At 51.4% G+C, this 18996-nt stretch overlaps 6 protein-coding genes across 6 annotated transcripts; 4 read left to right on the top strand and 2 right to left on the bottom strand.

Annotated features, from left to right (window-relative positions):
- Window positions 1-518: 518 nt before the first annotated feature.
- KRP23_13 (RxLR effector protein PSR2) lies at window positions 519-1688 on the bottom strand (the record flags this gene model as incomplete). Its single annotated transcript, XM_067895873.1, has 1 exon — window positions 519-1688. One exon carries the CDS (start codon window positions 1686-1688, stop codon window positions 519-521), a length of 1170 nt encoding a protein of 389 aa, XP_067750567.1.
- Window positions 1689-5067: 3379 nt separating this feature from the next.
- Window positions 5068-5772, bottom strand: KRP23_12 (uncharacterized protein; the record flags this gene model as incomplete). The annotated part of the gene is made up of 1 exon (XM_067882786.1): window positions 5068-5772. One exon carries the CDS (start codon window positions 5770-5772, stop codon window positions 5068-5070), a length of 705 nt encoding a protein of 234 aa, XP_067750566.1.
- Window positions 5773-6706: 934 nt separating this feature from the next.
- On the top strand, window positions 6707-7516 carry KRP23_11 (uncharacterized protein; the record flags this gene model as incomplete). The annotated part of the gene is made up of 2 exons (XM_067881674.1): window positions 6707-7161; window positions 7240-7516. 2 exons carry the CDS (start codon window positions 6707-6709, stop codon window positions 7514-7516), a joined length of 732 nt encoding a protein of 243 aa, XP_067750565.1.
- Window positions 7517-8387: 871 nt separating this feature from the next.
- KRP23_10 (uncharacterized protein) lies at window positions 8388-8894 on the top strand (the record flags this gene model as incomplete). The annotated part of the gene is made up of 1 exon (XM_067880550.1): window positions 8388-8894. The coding sequence occupies one exon, from the start codon at window positions 8388-8390 to the stop codon at window positions 8892-8894; it is 507 nt and encodes a 168-aa protein (XP_067750564.1).
- Window positions 8895-10502: 1608 nt separating this feature from the next.
- Window positions 10503-10919, top strand: KRP23_9 (uncharacterized protein; the record flags this gene model as incomplete). The annotated part of the gene is made up of 1 exon (XM_067894648.1): window positions 10503-10919. The coding sequence occupies one exon, from the start codon at window positions 10503-10505 to the stop codon at window positions 10917-10919; it is 417 nt and encodes a 138-aa protein (XP_067750563.1).
- A 6406-nt stretch (window positions 10920-17325) lies between these two features.
- On the top strand, window positions 17326-18015 carry KRP23_8 (Secreted RxLR effector protein; the record flags this gene model as incomplete). The annotated part of the gene is made up of 1 exon (XM_067893518.1): window positions 17326-18015. The coding sequence occupies one exon, from the start codon at window positions 17326-17328 to the stop codon at window positions 18013-18015; it is 690 nt and encodes a 229-aa protein (XP_067750562.1).
- Window positions 18016-18996: the final 981 nt, after the last annotated feature.

The raw sequence follows: 18996 nt of genomic DNA, 5'->3' as shown, positions 1-18996 counted from the left end.
GGCGTTGCACTGAGGATGTCGACAACTCATTGATACTCTTCATCCAGGATCTCTATGAGAAAAGAATCGGTGAAATCGCTTGCAAGTGACCTGACGGGACGGTGATCAAGTGCAGGCACGCGATGGTAAAGCTCGGAGAACTATTTGACTTCTACACGACGAAGGATGGAATTCTCCAATCGCCAAAGTGGCAAACTTTCGAGTACGTCGTTGAAGACTACCTGACGATCCTCGACTGAAATTCCATCCAAGCCGTGTGATTAACTTCACCGAGAAGAGAGGCCTTGACAGTTTGGAAGATATGCAATAGTGGGAAACAGCGTTGCACTTGAACCAAGAGGAAGCGACTCAGCCAGCTATTCGAGATTTCAGCAATACCATTTAGTTCTTTCTTCTTGCAATTCTTCTTTCAATCGCTCTTGTGGGATGACCATGAGTATACCAGGGCTGTAGTGAATCCACAGCTTCTGACATACTGCTACTCCCCATCTTACGTAAGCGATTCATGTTGTCTCGTGTCAGTTGAGATGTTTCCACGTTTTGAACTGATCATCCAAGTCGTAGATTGAATTGAGCCTACCGCGACTCCAAGTCTTCGCTTCCTTCAGCAATTTTTCTGCCACACCCCTGGTTGTCTCCACCTTCGTAGCCGCTTCGAGAATTCTCAGCAAGGTGCTGCTGCTCGTACCCGTCCCCAGCAAGGTCGATATCATTTCGTCTTCAGATTTTGGATAGCGCTCCTTGAGCAAATTGGCGTATCCAACCCAGGCGTTGAATCTTGGATCGACAAGAAGGTCATCCGTTACCTTCAGATGAAGCAAGTGGTATACATCTGGTACGGATTCGCTCCTAGAAAACCACAGATAAAACTGGCTGCTCTGTAAATTCGTTGCGACCATCTCGGTACTTGCATCTGTCTTAGCCACGACAAGCATCTTCGCAACAGACTCGTCGCCGTAATGAGCAACTAAAGTCGCAATCAAACTCTTCTGCTTTTCAGGACTCTTGAACTGGTACGAATACATCTGCAACGTCTCAAACTTTGGGTCCTTTAGAAGCGATCCCACTTCTTTGTCAAACTTCAGCAGCTTGAATACATCATCCACAGAATACCCACTCCGTAGCCAACGTTCGAATAGTTCTTTCTGCAGTGATGCGGCGATAGAAGCGGTGCCTAACGTTTTCTTAGCCTCTCCAAGCAGTTTCGCTACCGCGTCATCTCCGTAATGAGACGTTAGCATTGACAGTAACGACACCTCGTTATCGGGATTCTTCAGGTTGAACTCGGTAGTGTACTTTGTCCAGGTCTTCAGCTTCGGATTCGTCAGAATGGTATCCAGTCCAGTATCAAGCTTCAAAAGTTTGAAGGCTTCGTTCGGTGACCTTCCGTTTTTCAGGTAAGTGTGGAGTTTCTTGGACGTCCCTGACTGCAGCAGATCTGTGACCGTTGAAAGGCCAACTCCGCGTTCTTCTTCATTGTTGTTACCGTCATCAGCCACATCTGCGAAATTATACGCTCTCAAAAGCCTCTTGGGCACTGTTTGAATCGGAATGCCATTGCGCAAGTGAACCAAGGTTGATACGTCAGGGGTGTTCTTCTTAGAATTTGTAGCTGCTGACACAGCTGTACAATCGTCAAGTAGAATGCCCACGACCAGCAGCAGCAAACAACTACTCAAGAAACGCATGGCTGGCCGTAAGACTTGGCTGTCGAGCGGTGAATTGAGTACTGATGCAGTAATTGGGGAAGTCCCATCTCAGACATGATCTCAAATGTACAGTCTAGGATAAGAAGCGAATCCCGCGGTGTCGCATGGTAGCGTTCGATGAGCCCAAACGATAAGTCACAGTTCAACACCACATTACGTTTGCGTTTGTACCCCAGACATTTGGTTTTATGTTATTCTGCAAATGGCAGATTTTGAGGGACAGCACGTGCACCATAATCACATATTGGAAACGGCGTCGTGGTGTTGGCGACCACAATCTTGTGTTTTTCTTGAATTATGTACTTGTACTTCTCTTACGAAGTCCAGACAAGCAGGAACGTAAACTCAGTGTGTTTTCTTACACTCGTGGACGATCTGGCCCTTGTCCACCCACGAGATACACTGTACACATCACACTGCAATGCTCAGACGATTTGATGGTGTCACCGGTCTCTTTTGTATCCATTGATTCCGAACCCCTACCGTTGCAGCGTGAAAAGCCAGCGTAATCGTAGTTCGTGTGGTGGTCTGTGGGGGGGGAGGGGCATAATCCGAATGTAGTGGCTGCTTGTGCGAACAGCTCCAGTATTGGCTACACGTTTAGAGTCTAAAACCACTTGCCGTGGACGGGAAGCTTTTTCCGCAGCTGTATCAGCGCACGTGTAGCAGGGTGTAGTTGTCGGAGGTGACAAAAGCGTGTAGTAATAACTCAGCACCAAACGACTTTCCCGGTCAAATATGTTGTACTTCGGCCGGTCGTTATCGCGTAACGTATCATCGATGATACGCGCGGTTGGAGCGTGAACGAACGCTTCACTTGGATGAGAAAAGACTTCCACCGTGGTAGATGTTGATGCATGCCAGTAGCGAACCCTGGCATTTGATATTCTTCACGGCTGAATTTGTTAACTAGTAACCCGACAAGGCGTCGGAGACCAATTCTCCAAATGTCAACATTTGCTGTGGCACAAGTCAAGCGACAACTTTCCAACGCTAGTAGCGGTCGTAGGCATACATGGCCTTGAATTGGTCAAATGGTAGTAGTATCCCAGGGTCCGTAGCTGGTCGGGGAAAGCAGATGACGTTTTGTTGCAGTGATTCCGGTAAAGTGTTGGCGCAGTACGGCGTGTTGAACATGTAAATGATTCCGAGTACCTGTGTAAGCGTCCACGGGGGTAGCGCTGTTATGTTGGTACCTTGTAGATCCAACCGAATAAAATAGTTAAAAGGTGACGCCAACGTGTCCGGCAGTTCTCGCAAGGGATTGTCATTCAACTCGAGCCCATAAAACATTTGACCAGGAGGTATGGCAGCTAATTGTGGTACGGTCTCGAGCTGGTTCCCTTTCAGTGAAATTGCAAACGCTTGCAGCGACATCAACGACGTAGGTATGGACTTTAACTCACTGTAATCAAATGCCACGACTGCCATCGGATGTAAGCTCCAAGGCAGAGTTTCAGGGATCAGTTCGAGGTTTGTATCGCTGAATTGAACAGTGGAAAGGGATATTGGCAGCAGTAGACCCTGCGCGGCAATCGAGGATAGCTGTGACCGGGCCACAATGAGTGTTGAAAGTCTGGGGTTGGAGGTCATACTCTCTGTGCTGCCCCACGACACGACAGAAGAGTTGTAGACGTGCAAAATCATGAGGTTGCTGAATTGTGGGAATAGTAGTGGCATGACCAGTTCCGGGCAGTGCGCAAGTGTTAGCCCTGCCAATACCGACGTGTCGATCCGCTGGAAAATGCCGTCATCTGCCGCATTCGTGCCGTACTTGTTGCAGTTCACAACCAGACTTGAGCAGGATACTTGACTCATAAGCCATGGTCGCGTGGATGCACGACACCCATAAACGGTATTTGACTGAGAAATAACCTTTGCGTGGAGGTGAAGAGCGAGAATTCCGACCCCCCACAGAAAAAAAATCCCCTTCAACACTCGGTGCATCCACACAAATGTTTCCTGCTCTGGTCCTTCATTTTGCGCAGTTGGTCCAGTGGGATGAGCCTTGGTGCTGCTAACTTTTATTGAAATTGTCTGCTTTGTAGTGACTGCATCCTGCGCTCGATTCACTATGCCGCTTATGCTCACAAGCGTCAAATAAATTGCGAAATGTGGAATCAACTTCGCCACGAAATCTGCAAAGCTCGACACAAGAGCAAGCCGCGCTTCCAGTACAAATATCGCCATGAAGACGGGGTCATAAAACGACACTGACGGCCCAAATCTGTGGTTCGGTATGTCAAACACTTTTGCGTAAGATGCAAATAGGACGCTGGGAACGACGATGACCATCGCGATGCAGATAAAGGCATCGGCAAACAGCGCTGCCACCCTCTCGTGCGCCGGTTGGTGTCGTAAAAAATGCTGCACGACCAGAGTTGACCAGCAGTTTGTCACCAGCATCGCAACCAAAATGTCATTGAGCCACACACGAGGCAGCAAGTGGCTGGACCTGTACGCTTGGTACGTCTGAGTAGACAGCTCAATCACTTCTCGAAAAAGGAAAATTGTAAGGAAATGCTGGCTTTCAACGCCAAACAACCCGCTTCGAGAAAATATGGCCTTCCATCCGAATCTCACAGATTGAAGCATCAATTCGTAGCGCTGTCGATTGGTTTGCGTCAGTCGAGCAGCGACATTTGATCTTTCCAGTAGGACCCTGGCGCTGTTCGAGAAGAGCGGCCCGCTAGACCTCCTACTCTGTGGGGATTTGGTTTTGATGCGCCGGAAAACTAGTCGTCGTTCTTGAATGGATCGATAGAGTAGCTGCAACACTCGAAGAGCGTGAATAGCTCCCACCAACGCGAATACGGCAGCGTACAGAGTGTAGTTCTCGTTACCACGCGTTGGTGACCAGAGCTGAACGTAGTACGCCATGATCGGGTTTGTGAGGTAGCTGTACGTGACTGCAGACCCTGCCAGGAAGGCAGCGCAGAGCACATGGGCACCCACGACAGCGATCCAAATCACTCGAAACAGTCGCGGAGGAAGCACCACTGCTGGAACAGTATTCTGCTGGTTGAGAAGACCTGAAAGAAATTGTCGGGAGTTCGTGAGGATCTGTTGGGAAACCGATCGGGACGCGCTCCTTCCTGCCGGACGACCGAGCGTAGCGTCTGCACTTGGTACGATGGGCAAGGGTCTGCTCCAACACGCTCGAGACATGGCTTCCCGTCTTGAGATAAAGTTCGAGTAGAGAATAAAATGGCGAGAAGAGCACACGTCTCGATATAGAAATCAATGCCGAGCTAAAGTGGGAAAAAGACGAGCGACATGTTTTTCAATTTTGACTTCCTACTCGAGCAACAAACTTAAAATTAACTTTGAACAGAAAAATACACAGAAAACGAAAGTTTCAGCTACTGCCGGTGTAGTGACGGTATGTGTACCGATCCAGCAGCGAGTCTGCCGATGGAAGAAGACGTCGTGCAGCCTCGCACGTTTTGATGAGTGGCGCCATCCGAGCAGAAGGGAACGTGGGTGCCGAATTGTCGAATGCTGCAGCGTAGACCGAACTCTTGTAGTCAACGGGGCGGTGAAGCATCGGTCGCAGGGGTGTCTTGTCACGAATCGACTGCAATTTGTGCCACTGCAGTACAAGTGCCAGTGGTGGGAGCTGAGGCTCCAGTCCCGACTTCCGAGGCAGTTTGGGGGAGCGGGGCGAAATGGGGGACGACAGCCCGCTCACCGAAGTCGGGGAGGAGGTGACGGACTTGCCTTGGTGAAGCTGCAGTAGGATCTCGGACGTTGCCACAACGGGCGACGACGGGAAGAGCTTGGGCGTCGTGGCGTGGAAAGTCTTGGAAGCTTGCAACCTGTGCATGGCGACGTCTTTTCGACGCAGTTTGGCCTTGATGCTGCGGTACCCCCACCGGTAGTTGTGTCGCCGGCAGATGCGCTTGAGCGTGATTGACGCGACTCCGAGGCGCTTGGCAGCGTCATCTTGGCGGTAGCACGAGTAGGCGATGAGGGTTTGAAGCGGGAAGTCGAATTTGCGGCGGCTTTTGCGTTGCGCCGGAGTCCGAGCCGTCTTGGCTTTGATCGCAGAGACTTGAGTCATCGTGGTGCAGTCAGTCGATGCAGTTGATCCGCTGCGTCGGAGGTGAATTGAGAAGTGGCAAAAGAGAGATGGAGAGCTGTAGACTCGGTAGAAGCCGATGCCGACTTATGTGTGACTCGGTCTTGGCAGGGGGGGCAAGCCGTTTGTAGCGATACTGGTACCAACCCGCTCTGGCTCAAGGGCTCATGTCAACGCTGACACGCCGACATCCAGACCCGGTCGCCGCGAAATTGTGGATGTTGGCGGCATTCGACGCTGTGCAGTGAGCCACTTGGCCGCGTTCTTCGGGTCCGGATGCAAGCAACTCGCTGCGGCGTTTAAGGCCGTCGGGCAGAGCGCCCACGAACGCTGCGGAGGAGAGTTGACCCGCGGTGCATTGCTGCCCGTACAGTCCAACAACGGGGTCAACTCTTTGGCACCCCTTCACCTGGGCAGCATAGAGATCGAGCCATTGGCCAGCAGGAATCTCAGAGCGAGTTAGGTGGCGTGGGACCTGCGTCTCCATCTCGATCATCTTTTCCACGGCGGACCTGCAATGGATTGGCGCCAAATCTGCGGTGGGCGTGTCGAATCGTCGAACACGAGCGTGAATCCCGTAAAGGACGCGAGCAGAGCCCATCGACCGCATCCAGCGGCGCCTTAGGGATACGACGTGGGACCGAGTCGCTGTTGCGTTCGAATTTCGTTGGTGTCGACGAAAGATGACCACGCGTTAAACGCCTGATGTGGAGGCTCGGCTCTGCATGGCGAGGGCGACGGGAGCATCACTGCAGCAGCATAAGAAGCAACTCGAAAATAGGCGCCTCCGGTTCTCGGCCTGTAAAAATACACAAGAATTTATAGTCACGACAGCCGCAGTCCGAGCCTTGAGCTCAGGGCATTCGCGGTCCTTCGAATCAGCGCAAGCCAGAGAAGAAACAAGACTCAGGCGGCCATGTCCCTCACGCGACGCAATGTGGGCCAAGCGTCCGAGCCCGCCCGGGAGCGCCGGGGCTCGACGATCTGGGAGGACGAGGCCGACGAATACTGGAAGAAGATGGAGCCGGCCAGGCGCTGTCGCCGAATCACCAACTATCTCGGCGGCCTTGTGGTGGCTCTGCTGCTGGGCGGAGGAATCTTCGTCGGAGCTCGCACTGCACTCGACGGCGAGACCATTGCAGCTTTGAGAGCCAAGTTCAGCCTGCTCCTCGTGGAAGTCACTACAGAAAACGTCACCAATGCGACACTGGTTGAAGTGGCAGCGCTGGAACCTGCCGTCAACACCGAGGCCGCGACCATGACCCGACCCGACCCAATAGAACCAGACCAGGAGCAACTACGCGGCCGCTGCTGCGTGCGCGGCGTGCAGTCCCGTTGGCACGAAGAAACGTGCAGGAAGCTCTGCGTGCGGTACGTGGGCGATCGCCGAGTGTCTTGCAGCCGCCACTAACGTGTTGGTTGATTTGTCTGTGATTCCTGGATATACAGAGACCCGCACAACTCGGCGTGCATGAACGGCTGCTCGTACGGGTCCCTCACGGTGACCAAGCTCGTCTGTGACAAGCTGGAGGCGGCCGAGGCCCCCTCGGCCTCGGGTTGCCCGGACGGCGTGAGCTGCATCGAGGCCTGCCGCGCCTACGACGAGGAAGCGCCCTTCCCGGACCTGCGCAACGCCTGCGTGCGCGGCTGCTCCAACGTCGTCCCGTCCGCCTGCGCGCGCTCGCTGCAGATCTACCGCGACCTGCTCAAAGGCGCGCTGCAGTGAGCAATGGCTGGCACGGGTTGGAACTACTACCTATAATACCAATATATCTATCCTGGTGAACAATAGCATCTACAATAGCATCTACTAGTCTCGAATTGCCAGTCAAAGACGCCTGACAGCCACGCGCTTGGGGCCATCTCACATCTGGGGCGACGGGGGATGGGCAACTTCAACCGAGCTCTCGTCGCCAAATCGCCGTTGAAAACCCACCCTCACTCGGTAGTCGCGTCGTAGCGTTGCAGTTAACCGCCACCTCAACGACTGCCGCCACCTCAATCACGTGGCCAGCAGCGACTCGGTCCGTTCGCAAGCCTGATGGATCAAATTTTACCGACGTCGGTCTCCACTGGCGGGTCTGGCGCATCAGCGGTCGCTCCGTCTTGCACTCATTAACACAGGCAACCAAAGTTTTGCAGCTCCGGAGCTTGATGCCGGAGCCTTCGCGCCCATCCAAGCGGCAACGACAGTAGTGCCGCGATATCAGACATCATCAGCGGCGGTCAGAGCCGCCATTTACCTCAAAGAGGATGGATGACGCGGCGTTAACACGTCTTGTCGCACTTAATGCGTGCATAGCTGCACTGACCCACCTCTTTGAGGGTTTCAAGTTGAAGTGGCTGGGCGTCAAACCGCCTCATATAAGATGCACCTCCTCAATCACAATCTGGTGTCATCAATCTGCGGTCCAGCCATGCAATTACAACAGTAGTAGTGAGACCCCGTCGTCGCCTTCTGTCAGGGGGCACCCAAGAGAGACGCAGCGCTTGAGCAGCTCAGCTCCATCATGAAGCTTCGAGTGACTCGGTGCCACGCTTCCGACGGCTCATTCCCCAACTTCCCCACTCCAGCGCAAGTTCTCCACCTCGCAACGATGACCACTGTACCACTGACCGTCAAGCTGCCACCAACCGCTTCGCCTGCTGCAGTGCCAATGGCCAAGCCTGTGAGTCGCAAACGCGCGGCCCCCACCTCCAAGAACAAGAAGCCGCGCAAAAGTCGCCTGATCTACGACTTCAAGCCCGCGTTCCTGGCCCAGTACTTCCACATGCCGCAGAGGCAGGCGGCCGAGCTCATCGGCGTCGCCGTCATCACCGTCAAGCGCAACTGCAAGCGCTACGACATCAAGTGGCCCTACCGCGCCAACAAGTACAAGTCGGGCAACAAGCTTGTTATGTCGGACAAGGGCCGCGCCTTCTCGCAGCTACCGCTGGACTGCATGAAGCAGATGCACGAGGAGGCGAGTGACAACGCGTGCGACACCGACACAGAGAGCGTCGAGGACGACGAGCAGCTGAAGAAAGACTTCTGCCGCATCCTCTTCTCCATGCGCGAGGCGCCGACCAACCCCCAACTGTTGTGGGGCAAGACGCAGCTGTAGAGTGGTGGCGTTGTAGCAGCTATGAAGGCTATGCAGAACTTGAAGCGATTATATATTTCAACAATAGTTCATCACGTTTTGGTTCTTTTTGAACTGTCACGAAGACATCATAATTGCATTGTTTGCTGCAAAAAGCAACGCAATAGTAGACTGCAGTGCGTTTGGGTTCGTCAGAAACCACGAAAATATGATTCGCGTTTTGTGGCGTCCCCTTGAATTCACCAATCGCCAAAACGGGTAAGAGCTGGTGCAGGATGAACAAGAAATTTGAGGCGGGGGCTTCGCCAAAAAAATCAGCGCGTTCTCGAGATTAAAGCACGAAGCCTCAGAGGAGCTTATCCACAAGCCCCCGATTCGATAGATCCGTGGCAACAGTAGAAGTCAAGTTAAAAAAAATACTAGACCAGCCCAAAAGAGTCGGTAGGCTCATGGTGGCCAATATCATGCGGTTCCAATGAAATACGCTCGTGTTAAACCACAAAAAAGGAGCCATCTCGCTGGATAGATCTCAATTATCAGCGCTGGTGCTTCGAACATGAGATCTTCTAGGGACGGGTCCAACGTGACTCCACGTTACGCGGCTTTGGCCTTCAGTTTCCAACTTACCTGCTTAGCAGCAAGTCAAAATGCCGCACTTCATCGTCGTGGACGCTCGCTTCAGTTTGAGCACCGACCGCAATTTCCCAATCTGTGGCCCCCAACCGCCCCACTGCGAGCCTTTTCTATCTTCTCGTCGTGGCAATCCTCATCGAGGCCGCAGTGGCTCCATCTCCATCTCATCAATGACCCCACTTCCCACGTCTCCGATCAATCGGTTCGCCCAATCGATGGGTCCGCAGCGGCCAGCAACTGAGAGCGTCAGGAGACGACACACCGCCCCCGAAATGGCCAGTCGTCGTGGTGACTGCTGTGTTGCAGACCCGAGTGCTCTAGCCTACACAGCTCAGTCCAACCGGCGAAGCGTCTGGAAACGGTTCACCAAGAGTGTGGATCGGTGTGTGCTTCGAGTCGTAGGCAAGTTTTACAAGTGAAGTATTGCCGTATGTGTACAATTTCCACCATGTTGCCCAATGGTAGGCACATGCTAATATTTGAATAACTATTGAAAGAGTGTGATCGTTCTTTACCAGCAGTGCTACCGTACTTCGTAGTACATTACTATTGATTCCCACATGCTTAGCATTACAGAAAATAAAATCTAGAATCAGTAGAAAATCGTGTCGTCTTGTGCTGTAAAATGAATCATATAGACAAAGCAGCCAAAGCACCTTGATATCCAAGTACTCGTGGTAAGAACCAGTGTAAATGTGAAGCTGCGATGCTGTACATCCACAGGTCCGATCGTTCTACATAATCCGAAAGTGCTGGCGCCAACGACCATATTTTGCAGGGCCACCCTAAGTGAGTCGGTGCTTTTCCCTGACGTGGTTCTAGACCCCCAGGGCAACGAACGCGGAGCCGGCTGGCTGGCTAGATCTCACCTATCATGATCTCTGGCCATGCTAACTTCATCAGTATCGACCCAAGGTGGCTCTAGGGTGCTGCTGCACTTACATCATTGTCATTCCCAAATCTGCCAGCTCCAAGTCAGCACTTCTCCAACCAACAATGCCTTATTACTTGGTGGCTGACGCACGCTTCAGCTTCAGCACTGATCCTCTGCCTTCAAAGTGCCAAGTGCGCGTGTATGATGTCTCTCTACCTCGTGCCAAATCCACCCGTGACAAACCTCGTCGAGCCCGCAGCGGGTCCATCACCGTATCGTCCCTCAACAGTTATCCTTCGTCGCCAATCAATCGGTTCACCCAGTCGATGGGTCCTGAGAAAACCAAGTTCCCCAAAGAGAACGACTGGACTCGCCAGACGACCCCTGCAGTGGCTTGTGGTCGACATGGTGACTTCTACTTTACCGATTCGTGGGACGTGTCGTACTCAGCCAAGTCCAATCGACGCAGCGTCTGGCAGCGGTTCACTGAGAACGTGGACAAATGTGTGTTCCGAGTCGTGAGCAAGTTTTACAAGTAAATTGTCCGGCATATTTCGTTACTTGTGGAGTCAGTCACGTACTGGTAGCCCAGAGGAAGGCTGCGGATATTTAAATTATGCGTTCCAAGTCATTATTTCCTACGCTGCTGTCATCAATCTTCACCAGAACTGACTGATCGCCTTGAGTACGGGTCTGCGTGGACAGTAGAATACATGGTGATGATGTTGCTCTTGAACACGAATTTTGTGCTCAGTTCAAGCAGGACAACATTGAAATATAATGTCTGAAAAGTAGAGGTGACATGCGTTCTTATGCACTCCGGCATCAGACAGAAAGTTCCCCATTAAGACAACATGGCCATACCACAAGTGGTTTACTCCTTCTCTTCCACGTTCTCGATTCCTGTCTCTTTGATGAACTCACGGGTGATATTTGATGCGAGGGTCATTTTCCAGATAACTCGACCACCTCGTACTTGAAATTTGCCCGAAAAGGTGCTTGGAGAATACGCGCGTCTGATGTGTAGTAGTCCAATACGTCACCGAGTTTGTCGATGAGAGTTCCATCCGGCCACTTGGACGCAACTTCGCCACTGTTCAGCTTGTAAAGCTGCCGCACAAACTGGAGCCGGGGCCTTTCCCGTTCATTTTCTTTGCTTCGTAGACGCAACCCGAGAGTGAAGTCCCAGTGATGGTCTAGCCCACACAGAAATCGTGCCCCCAGGTGAACCACCTCTGCTTTTCGTCGTTGGCCTGTCGGATAGAGAACGTCGACGCTAGTCACATCGTGGTGCGATGTAAACTGATGTGGAGGGCGTGTGCGTTCAGGCTTAACTGCTGCAAGTCTCGTTTAGCATCTGACGTAAAAAACATTTTTGTTTACCAGTGGCTAACTAACAATTATCAGGTTTCTCCGAAGCGATCACTTCTTCGTTTTGAATCAAACATCCCTACTCCATTGTCTCCAAGTGCTCAATCCCTCTCTCCTCAATAAATCGACGAGCATGAGTCGGACGATATTTTCTCGCGGGTCGTTCTCAACGTACTCTTCAACCGCGTACCGGAATTCCACCCACTTTGGGATATGAAGCACAATATCAGCTGTCGTATAGAAGTCGAATACGTCTCCGAACTTGATTCTTGCGTGTTGATATTGGACCCTTTCCCGATAAGGACCATCCCATCGGTTGGTAATCTCGCTGATCTACATGTCGTAGAAAGAACGGATGAACTGAATGAGGGAACGATCTTTCTCGCTCGGGTTGCACGTTAGGCTGCTGCCGAGCAAAAACACCCCGGGGTTTCGACGCTTAAAGCGCTCCCAGTCGATCGGACATGCTTCCAAGTAAACCACTTTGCCAAGCCCGCTTGTGCAGTAAGAGGTACATGCGAACTGAGATTGATCCTGGCTTAGCAAACTAACACGTAGTGCTCTGAAGGAGGCCGCCCTTGGGGCCTGTGTGCCCATGTACCCTTTGAGCTTCAACTAGACTACTGATTTGAACCTAAGTCATCCTTGCGCCATTAAGGCCAGGCGCGAGTGGCGCTCCCAAGAGAATTCCTGTATTTTACGGTACAAGAATTCAAAACATCAATGACTATTTTTTGCCTTGTAAATTGTATCCGCAGAAGATTGACAGGATTGTCTTGGGGGTAGTTTTTCTCCAGATGCATTCTCCAGTGTCACTGTAGATATTGTAGAATAGCTCGCTCGTGTAGATAGATCCCCGAGACCAGATTTCATCCAACGAGCAGGCAGGCTTCTTCAAAAACCTGATTGCAGAGATCAGTTCGACTTGAGTTTCGATAAATAACCATGAAAGTCACTAAATCCTTCCCAGCTTGCGATAATTTTGTAAAACTGAAGGACGAGTAAATTCTCTCTTTTTTCACGGATACCTTTTCAAACAAAGAAGTCTACGCTGGCCTTTAGTTAACGTGGTAGCGAATGACTAACTTCATCGAATAGAAAGAGTTGTTCTGCTTGCCGAGTATGCTCACTGTAGCTTCTACTATAATACTAAGAAATTGAGGCATCGTTTTTGATAGTTTATTGGTAATTTATTGAGTACTAGTAGAGCCCGTCTGCAGCAAAACATTGATCCACAATCTATCTGGATACACTCTTCTTGATGCGACTTGCACAGCAGACAACAGGGAAGCGCTCAAATTTATGAGAGTTGATGGATGGCTACTACAACGTCGAAATTACTAAATACTCGTTTCCACAAATTTTCTTCATAGTACGTGGTATGTACCGGTAACAAAATATCAACAGCAGACTGTCCTCCCATTCCAAAGGAGTATCTCTACACCTTTGCCCGTCCTTCTTGGGAATAGTTGCAAGCAAAGTGAACACCGCACATGTCCTTAACGCAAATATCACATCATTGGCTTTCAAATCAAGGTCCAATGTGAGATTTATTGCATCCAATGTGGAACAGTCACAGAAACTTATCGTCACTACTCCTACTTTCCATAGACCATGTCCTCCATGTCCGCTGCGGCGTTCACTGCATCGCGACAATGCAGCTCCATGTTGGTTACGATTGTAGGTGTGATGTACTTGATGCTGGCTAGCGCAGCGCGCTCCAGAAAACGCATCGTACGCTCCTTGACGGTCAAGATGTTTCCTTCGCTGTCCTGCATGTTGCTGCGGTCGCAAATTTCGCCCCGATCCAACGCAAGATGATTCTTGATACGAGCCTTCAATACTGAAAGCACCCCTCGATGGGGTTGCACATCGGTGAGTAGGGTGCTAAGCGTAGGAGTTCCAGATCCTCATGCGGCGTCACGCGCTCCTCGGTCTGTCGGTGGGCAGGGGCATTGTCCAAGACAACGACTATCTTCTTGCCACTGAAATTCTCACGAAAAACTTGGGATTCCTTCACAGCGCGATAGATGTCGTCAATAAAAGCAGCATTTTGTTCCATACGGATACTCCCCCGCCGCATTCGATACAGCACAACACCCATGGCCGAGTTCACGGCACATTGGACCTGCAAATTAGCGCCTTTGGAAGGCGGCAAAACTACCGTTGCGCGTTCGCCCTTCTTGGCGCGACCTCGACCGCGCTTGCAATACACGTTGTAGTTTGTTTCGTCGAAATACACGATGCAGTTGCCTACTCTTTGATGTTCCTTGAGGCGAATAGCAAACTCCTGCCGTTTGGTCTTGTTCGTCTCGTTGTTGCAGGTTGTAGGCTCAACTCGAGTCTGTTTAACTGTATACAGCATGCCCAATAAGTGGCGGCTAATGGTTGAGGTTGAGATCGTCAGTCCTAAGTCTACGATGAGCATCCTCTGCATGGTCTCCATTGTGTAGGTACAATTGTCGTTGAGGTATGCCTCGAGATGGTCCTTTACCTCCGGTGTGACCTTCACCACGCTGCGACGAGCGCCACCACGAGGAAGGTCTTCAACACGACCAGTATCTGCAATACGATACGCCATCGAACGGCTGATCCCGTTGTTGGCAGCGACCTTGAGCCAGTCAGCTCGTCCGGCACGGTAGGCTTCAAGGACCCGGCGCTTCTCAGCGGGGGAGCGTTTGGGGGAGGGCATCTGCGTCTTATGAGGTGGGTTGGGGACTGAGCGTGAAGCTTGGTGAAGTGGTTTTGCGTTCGTTTTGGCGCGCGAGTATCCTCACCAGTCATTGAATTATTGGCGGGAGCACGCTGAAGCCAGTCGTTTCTGGCCGTTCCACATTGGATGCAATAAATCTCACATTGGACCTTGATTTGAAAGCCAATGATGTGATATTTGCGTTAAGGACATGTGCGGTGTTCACTTTGCTTGCAACTATTCCCAAGAAGGACGGGCAAAGGTGTAGTTGCCCACAACACTCCGGAAAAAATGAATTGTACTTACAGGTAGTACATATAGTAAAATCTTTTCAGCACAGCTACGCCAAAATGCTGAGCTCCTCGTCGGATAGCATATTGCAGTCCGAGAAGTAACTGGCTACCTATGTTGACGTGTTCCTGAACAATACGCACGTCTGGGTTGTTCTTGTCACTGCACAGCCGTGCCATCACGCTCCCATCAGAAGCTTCGTCTCGCCATGGCAACTAAAACGGCCACGCTTTTTCGAGATGCTCGGGGAAGTGATCGTCGCTTATCGGTACTTCGGTGCGGCCAAAATTGTCCTGGTCGTTGAGTGCGGCACGAGCTGCGTCTGTGAGCTGATCCCACATGATCAAATCCTGGAACTGGCCCAAATCGACATAGGTGTTTAGCCCAGCGCTGCCGAAGGATGGAAGATAGCGATACAGCATCGGCGTTGTGCCATTTCTAATGGACTCTGCAGGTGCATATTTGTGGCCATACTTGTTCTCGGACGTCGATAGGGATAGCCCCAACACTTTGGAGGTCTCAACGTCCGGGTTGTCGATCCACACAACAACATTTGACCAGTCATGACGCCAATAGGGACATTTATCCCAGAATCCCTTGGGGAAGTACCAGGCGTACATGATGGCCCAGACGTCGTTGTACCATTCGGCACGGCCGTAGACCTGTGAACCCAATGTCGGAAGCTTACAGCCGGAATCATCCCCGGTTCCTTTCAGCCCTCCGCTGGGCTCGCCGGCAGCGTTCACGGCGGGGTACGAGACGCACCCTTCTTGGATAAAGAGTTTCGGCTTGAATTTGACACCAGCTTTTTCGGAGATGGTAACAGGTTGCGGCTGAGGAAACGGTTGTACTTTATCGTGGTCAATGGAGTCGGCCTTGATGGAGAAGAGCGCGACAGTCACAACGATAAAGAATCGCCCGATGTTCATTGCTGGCGCTTGAAAGGTAGAGGTGAGCTTGTGACTGGCGGAGAGGATTAACAAGTGAGCCCCAGACCAGGAGACCTGTCCATTGTCGAACAGATTCTCACTGCTGTGCTCCCTGGTGTATTGCAATCATAGTGTTGTGATTGGGCAAGTGTCTACAGCTCGAAACATGTACAGTACATAATAGTACTTGGTAATGAGAGAACCTGTGCTGGCCATCAGTTACATGTAAGCGCAAGGGCTCTACGCTGATCCTGTTGCCGCTGCTCAACTGTGCTCCACTATCCACCACGCGAATCAGTCATCAGTGATGATTAATGCTGCCGAATACTAGTATTATTTTGCAGCCAAACGCTGGGAAGCTGGTGCTCTTAAAACGACGGCTGTGGCGTCTGTTACTGCTGTTCATCTGTGCAATGCACCACGCCAATCAGTCATCAATGATGATCAATGCTTGGCGAAGCACCGTACATTATTTTGCATCTAAACGCCGTGAAGTTGGCACGACTGTGGAACTGACGAGTAGACTTCCGCCGCGAATAGACGTTGATATTCGCCTCCGTTGAGCTAAGCCATTGAATCTGATGTAGCATCCTCATAGCTGATATTACGGTAGAAATCGCATACGAGCGCCAGAGAGGGCTGCTGCATTGTGAGTGAAACCACGCGTACCTTTCATTTGCGTCGCCACGTACGAAGAATGTAGCCGTTTGGTCGATCACAACTGCGGTACAGTGTGCGCCTCTTTCCGCTCCTGAACGTGACGACTTGCTTGCTGGGAAGGACTTGGGTTATTAACCACGTGAGTGCATTAGCAACATCCACGACTTTGTTGAGTCAAAAATTTACCCCCCCCCCCTCCCCCCCCCTCTTCTATTTATTATTTATATTTGATCGCGGGAACGCGATCTACAGTCTCCACCTGAGTGTGAAACGTAAATGGAAGTGGGGTGACTCCAGGCTGCCTTTATTGGGCTCGTAGGTTTACGGTCGAGCTTCTGGGATAAAGTCCGATTTTATAAATAACAAACAAGCAAATGCTTATAGATGGCAGCATTTCACTAACTGAGTAGGACTGGTTGAACCTACCAGTAGCGGAGCCTAGAGAAACGACATGGATTGTATGGTCGTCGAGGAGGAGTCTAAACGGATGCAGGTTGGCGTGATACTTAGAACTTAAAAACATGCAGTGCTGGGCAATGATGAGCACCTGTGCTGACCATCCATTGCTGTACATGTATTATTATTATTATAATAATACATTTACTGGCGCAGGGTTCAACGTTGCCGCTGCACTATCCACCACACGAATAAGCCATCAGTGATGATTAATGCCTGACGAATTACTATATTGAAGTCATCAGTGATGATTAATGCCAGACGAATTACTATATTGCAGCTCGAGGCGTAGCTGGTTGCCTCCGCTGAAGAGTATGCGATAGTCCCGCGCCAAAACATGGCAATTATTCAAGTCATCCCAGAAAACAGAGCTGTCACACTCTGATCGAATTAAACGTGAAGGAAGTCCTCTGAATTTGAGTGTACTAATTGTACCATCCAATACCAGCAAAACCATCACCAAGGAATTATCCTACTCTCTCTTTGGCTCGCTACATCAGCTGGCTACCACTTCGCTTTCCCCCCTCAACGGCACAAGCGTACACTATGCGCTTCCACCTTATCCTGCTGGCGACAGTGTTCGTCCTCGTCACCTCCACCAATACACTCGCATCTCTGGAAGCATCCGCTCACCCTAAGACTACCACCGAACCTGATGTCGGAGACATCAACACAAGACAACTGCGAGTCACTGACGAAGAAGAAAGAGGAATCCTGACGGGTGTCAAAATGGCGGTGAAGACGACGTACTGGGCGCAGATGCAGAAATCCGAGGACTTCGTCAAGAAGGCGCTCAAGTTGGACGGACTGACAAAAGGTGCGATGAAGGCCAGCCCCAAGTACAAATACTACCAGAAATATGTGTACAAGGCGCAAGGAGTCGAGATGGACAATTGGGCGTTTAATGAGGTGAATCCGACGACAATCTGGAACAAACTGGGGTTGGGTACCATGTCTGTGGCTCAGCGCGAGGGGAGCGACGCGCTGAAGATCTACGCGCGCTACGCGAGGAAATACGACAGCGTTGTTTACCATAGTGGGTACAAGGCTTACACTCCCAGCACCGACGCAGAGATGGATGTCCTCCTGAGAGTGTGGGCTCAGGCTGATAGGTCTACCGACTACGTTCGAAAACGCCTGGGGATATACAGCAACGTCATCGTGGCAAGGTCCGACTACGAGAAACTCGACAAGTTCAAGAGCTACAAAGGCCAAAACTTGTACCAGAGTCTTTGAACTCGTTGCTCAGCTTATTAGGCGCCTTAACAGTTTCTATATCAGTCATACAGACATTGGGGCAAAGTATTGGTAATAATTGAAGAACTTCTTGCACTTACGGGCAGCGCCATCACTAGTAGTTGGAGCGACGGCGGCGAAGATCGTCGGTAGAGCCCTTCACTCGGGAGGGGACACACTGCCAGCAGTGGATCACGCCGAGGGAGGAACCAGGTACATACTATACGTGGCCGGACGGGTGGCAGGAACAAAACGATCAGGAGCTTGCGGGGCGATCATTGTCAGCTGTAATGACATATCGAGCGGGGCCAACTGGAGCGGGCACATGTCATACGCCAGCTCGTCACCGACGACCACGGAAGCGGAACACTTAGGGCTCCTCATGGGACTCAAGGCGTGCGAGAAGAAGCGGTACTGGCCGCTATGGGTGGTGAGCACGAACAAGATGCTGATTGCACAGCATCGGCAACGCAAGCCCCCAAAGGCACGGCATTTAACACAAATCTACTGGAGGAGTCGGCGCATCGTGGATCGGCTCCGGGAAGTAGAATGGCTACACCACGACAAAGAAGCCAACCGTATGGCAATGGAGCTAACAAACACAGCGCTCGAAAGCAGAACGAGCGTACAACAGTACACGGCTGACACGGGCACCGATTCAGGGAAATGGAGGAAAGTACTCCGCCACCTAGATGGAGACATGATACAATGGAAAACACACGAGGACAACGCGGCGCAAGCGGACGTCGTGGCCGACAGTCAGTAAGGACACCGACACGTAACGGGGAAGCGTAAGCTAGGACCTGGAGAAGGCTAACTACCGACATAGGGGCGATGGTTAGAACGGACATAGGAAGTCGTTAGCACAACTAAGTGACATCAATGTACCTCACTGAAAAACGGAAGAACTTCTTGCATAGGGGAAAGTTATGGCGAATGTCAGCATCGGAATAGCGCGTACGGGACAACCCCGCGCGAGCC

The sequence above is a fragment of the Phytophthora ramorum genome (genome assembly GCF_020800215.1).
Source record: "Phytophthora ramorum isolate Pr-102 chromosome Unknown Phyram_PR-102_s0001, whole genome shotgun sequence".
Taxonomy (NCBI): domain Eukaryota; phylum Oomycota; class Peronosporomycetes; order Peronosporales; family Peronosporaceae; genus Phytophthora; species Phytophthora ramorum.
The sequence above is the reverse complement of the archived record's forward strand: the minus strand, read 5'-3'. Positions and strand labels throughout refer to the sequence as shown.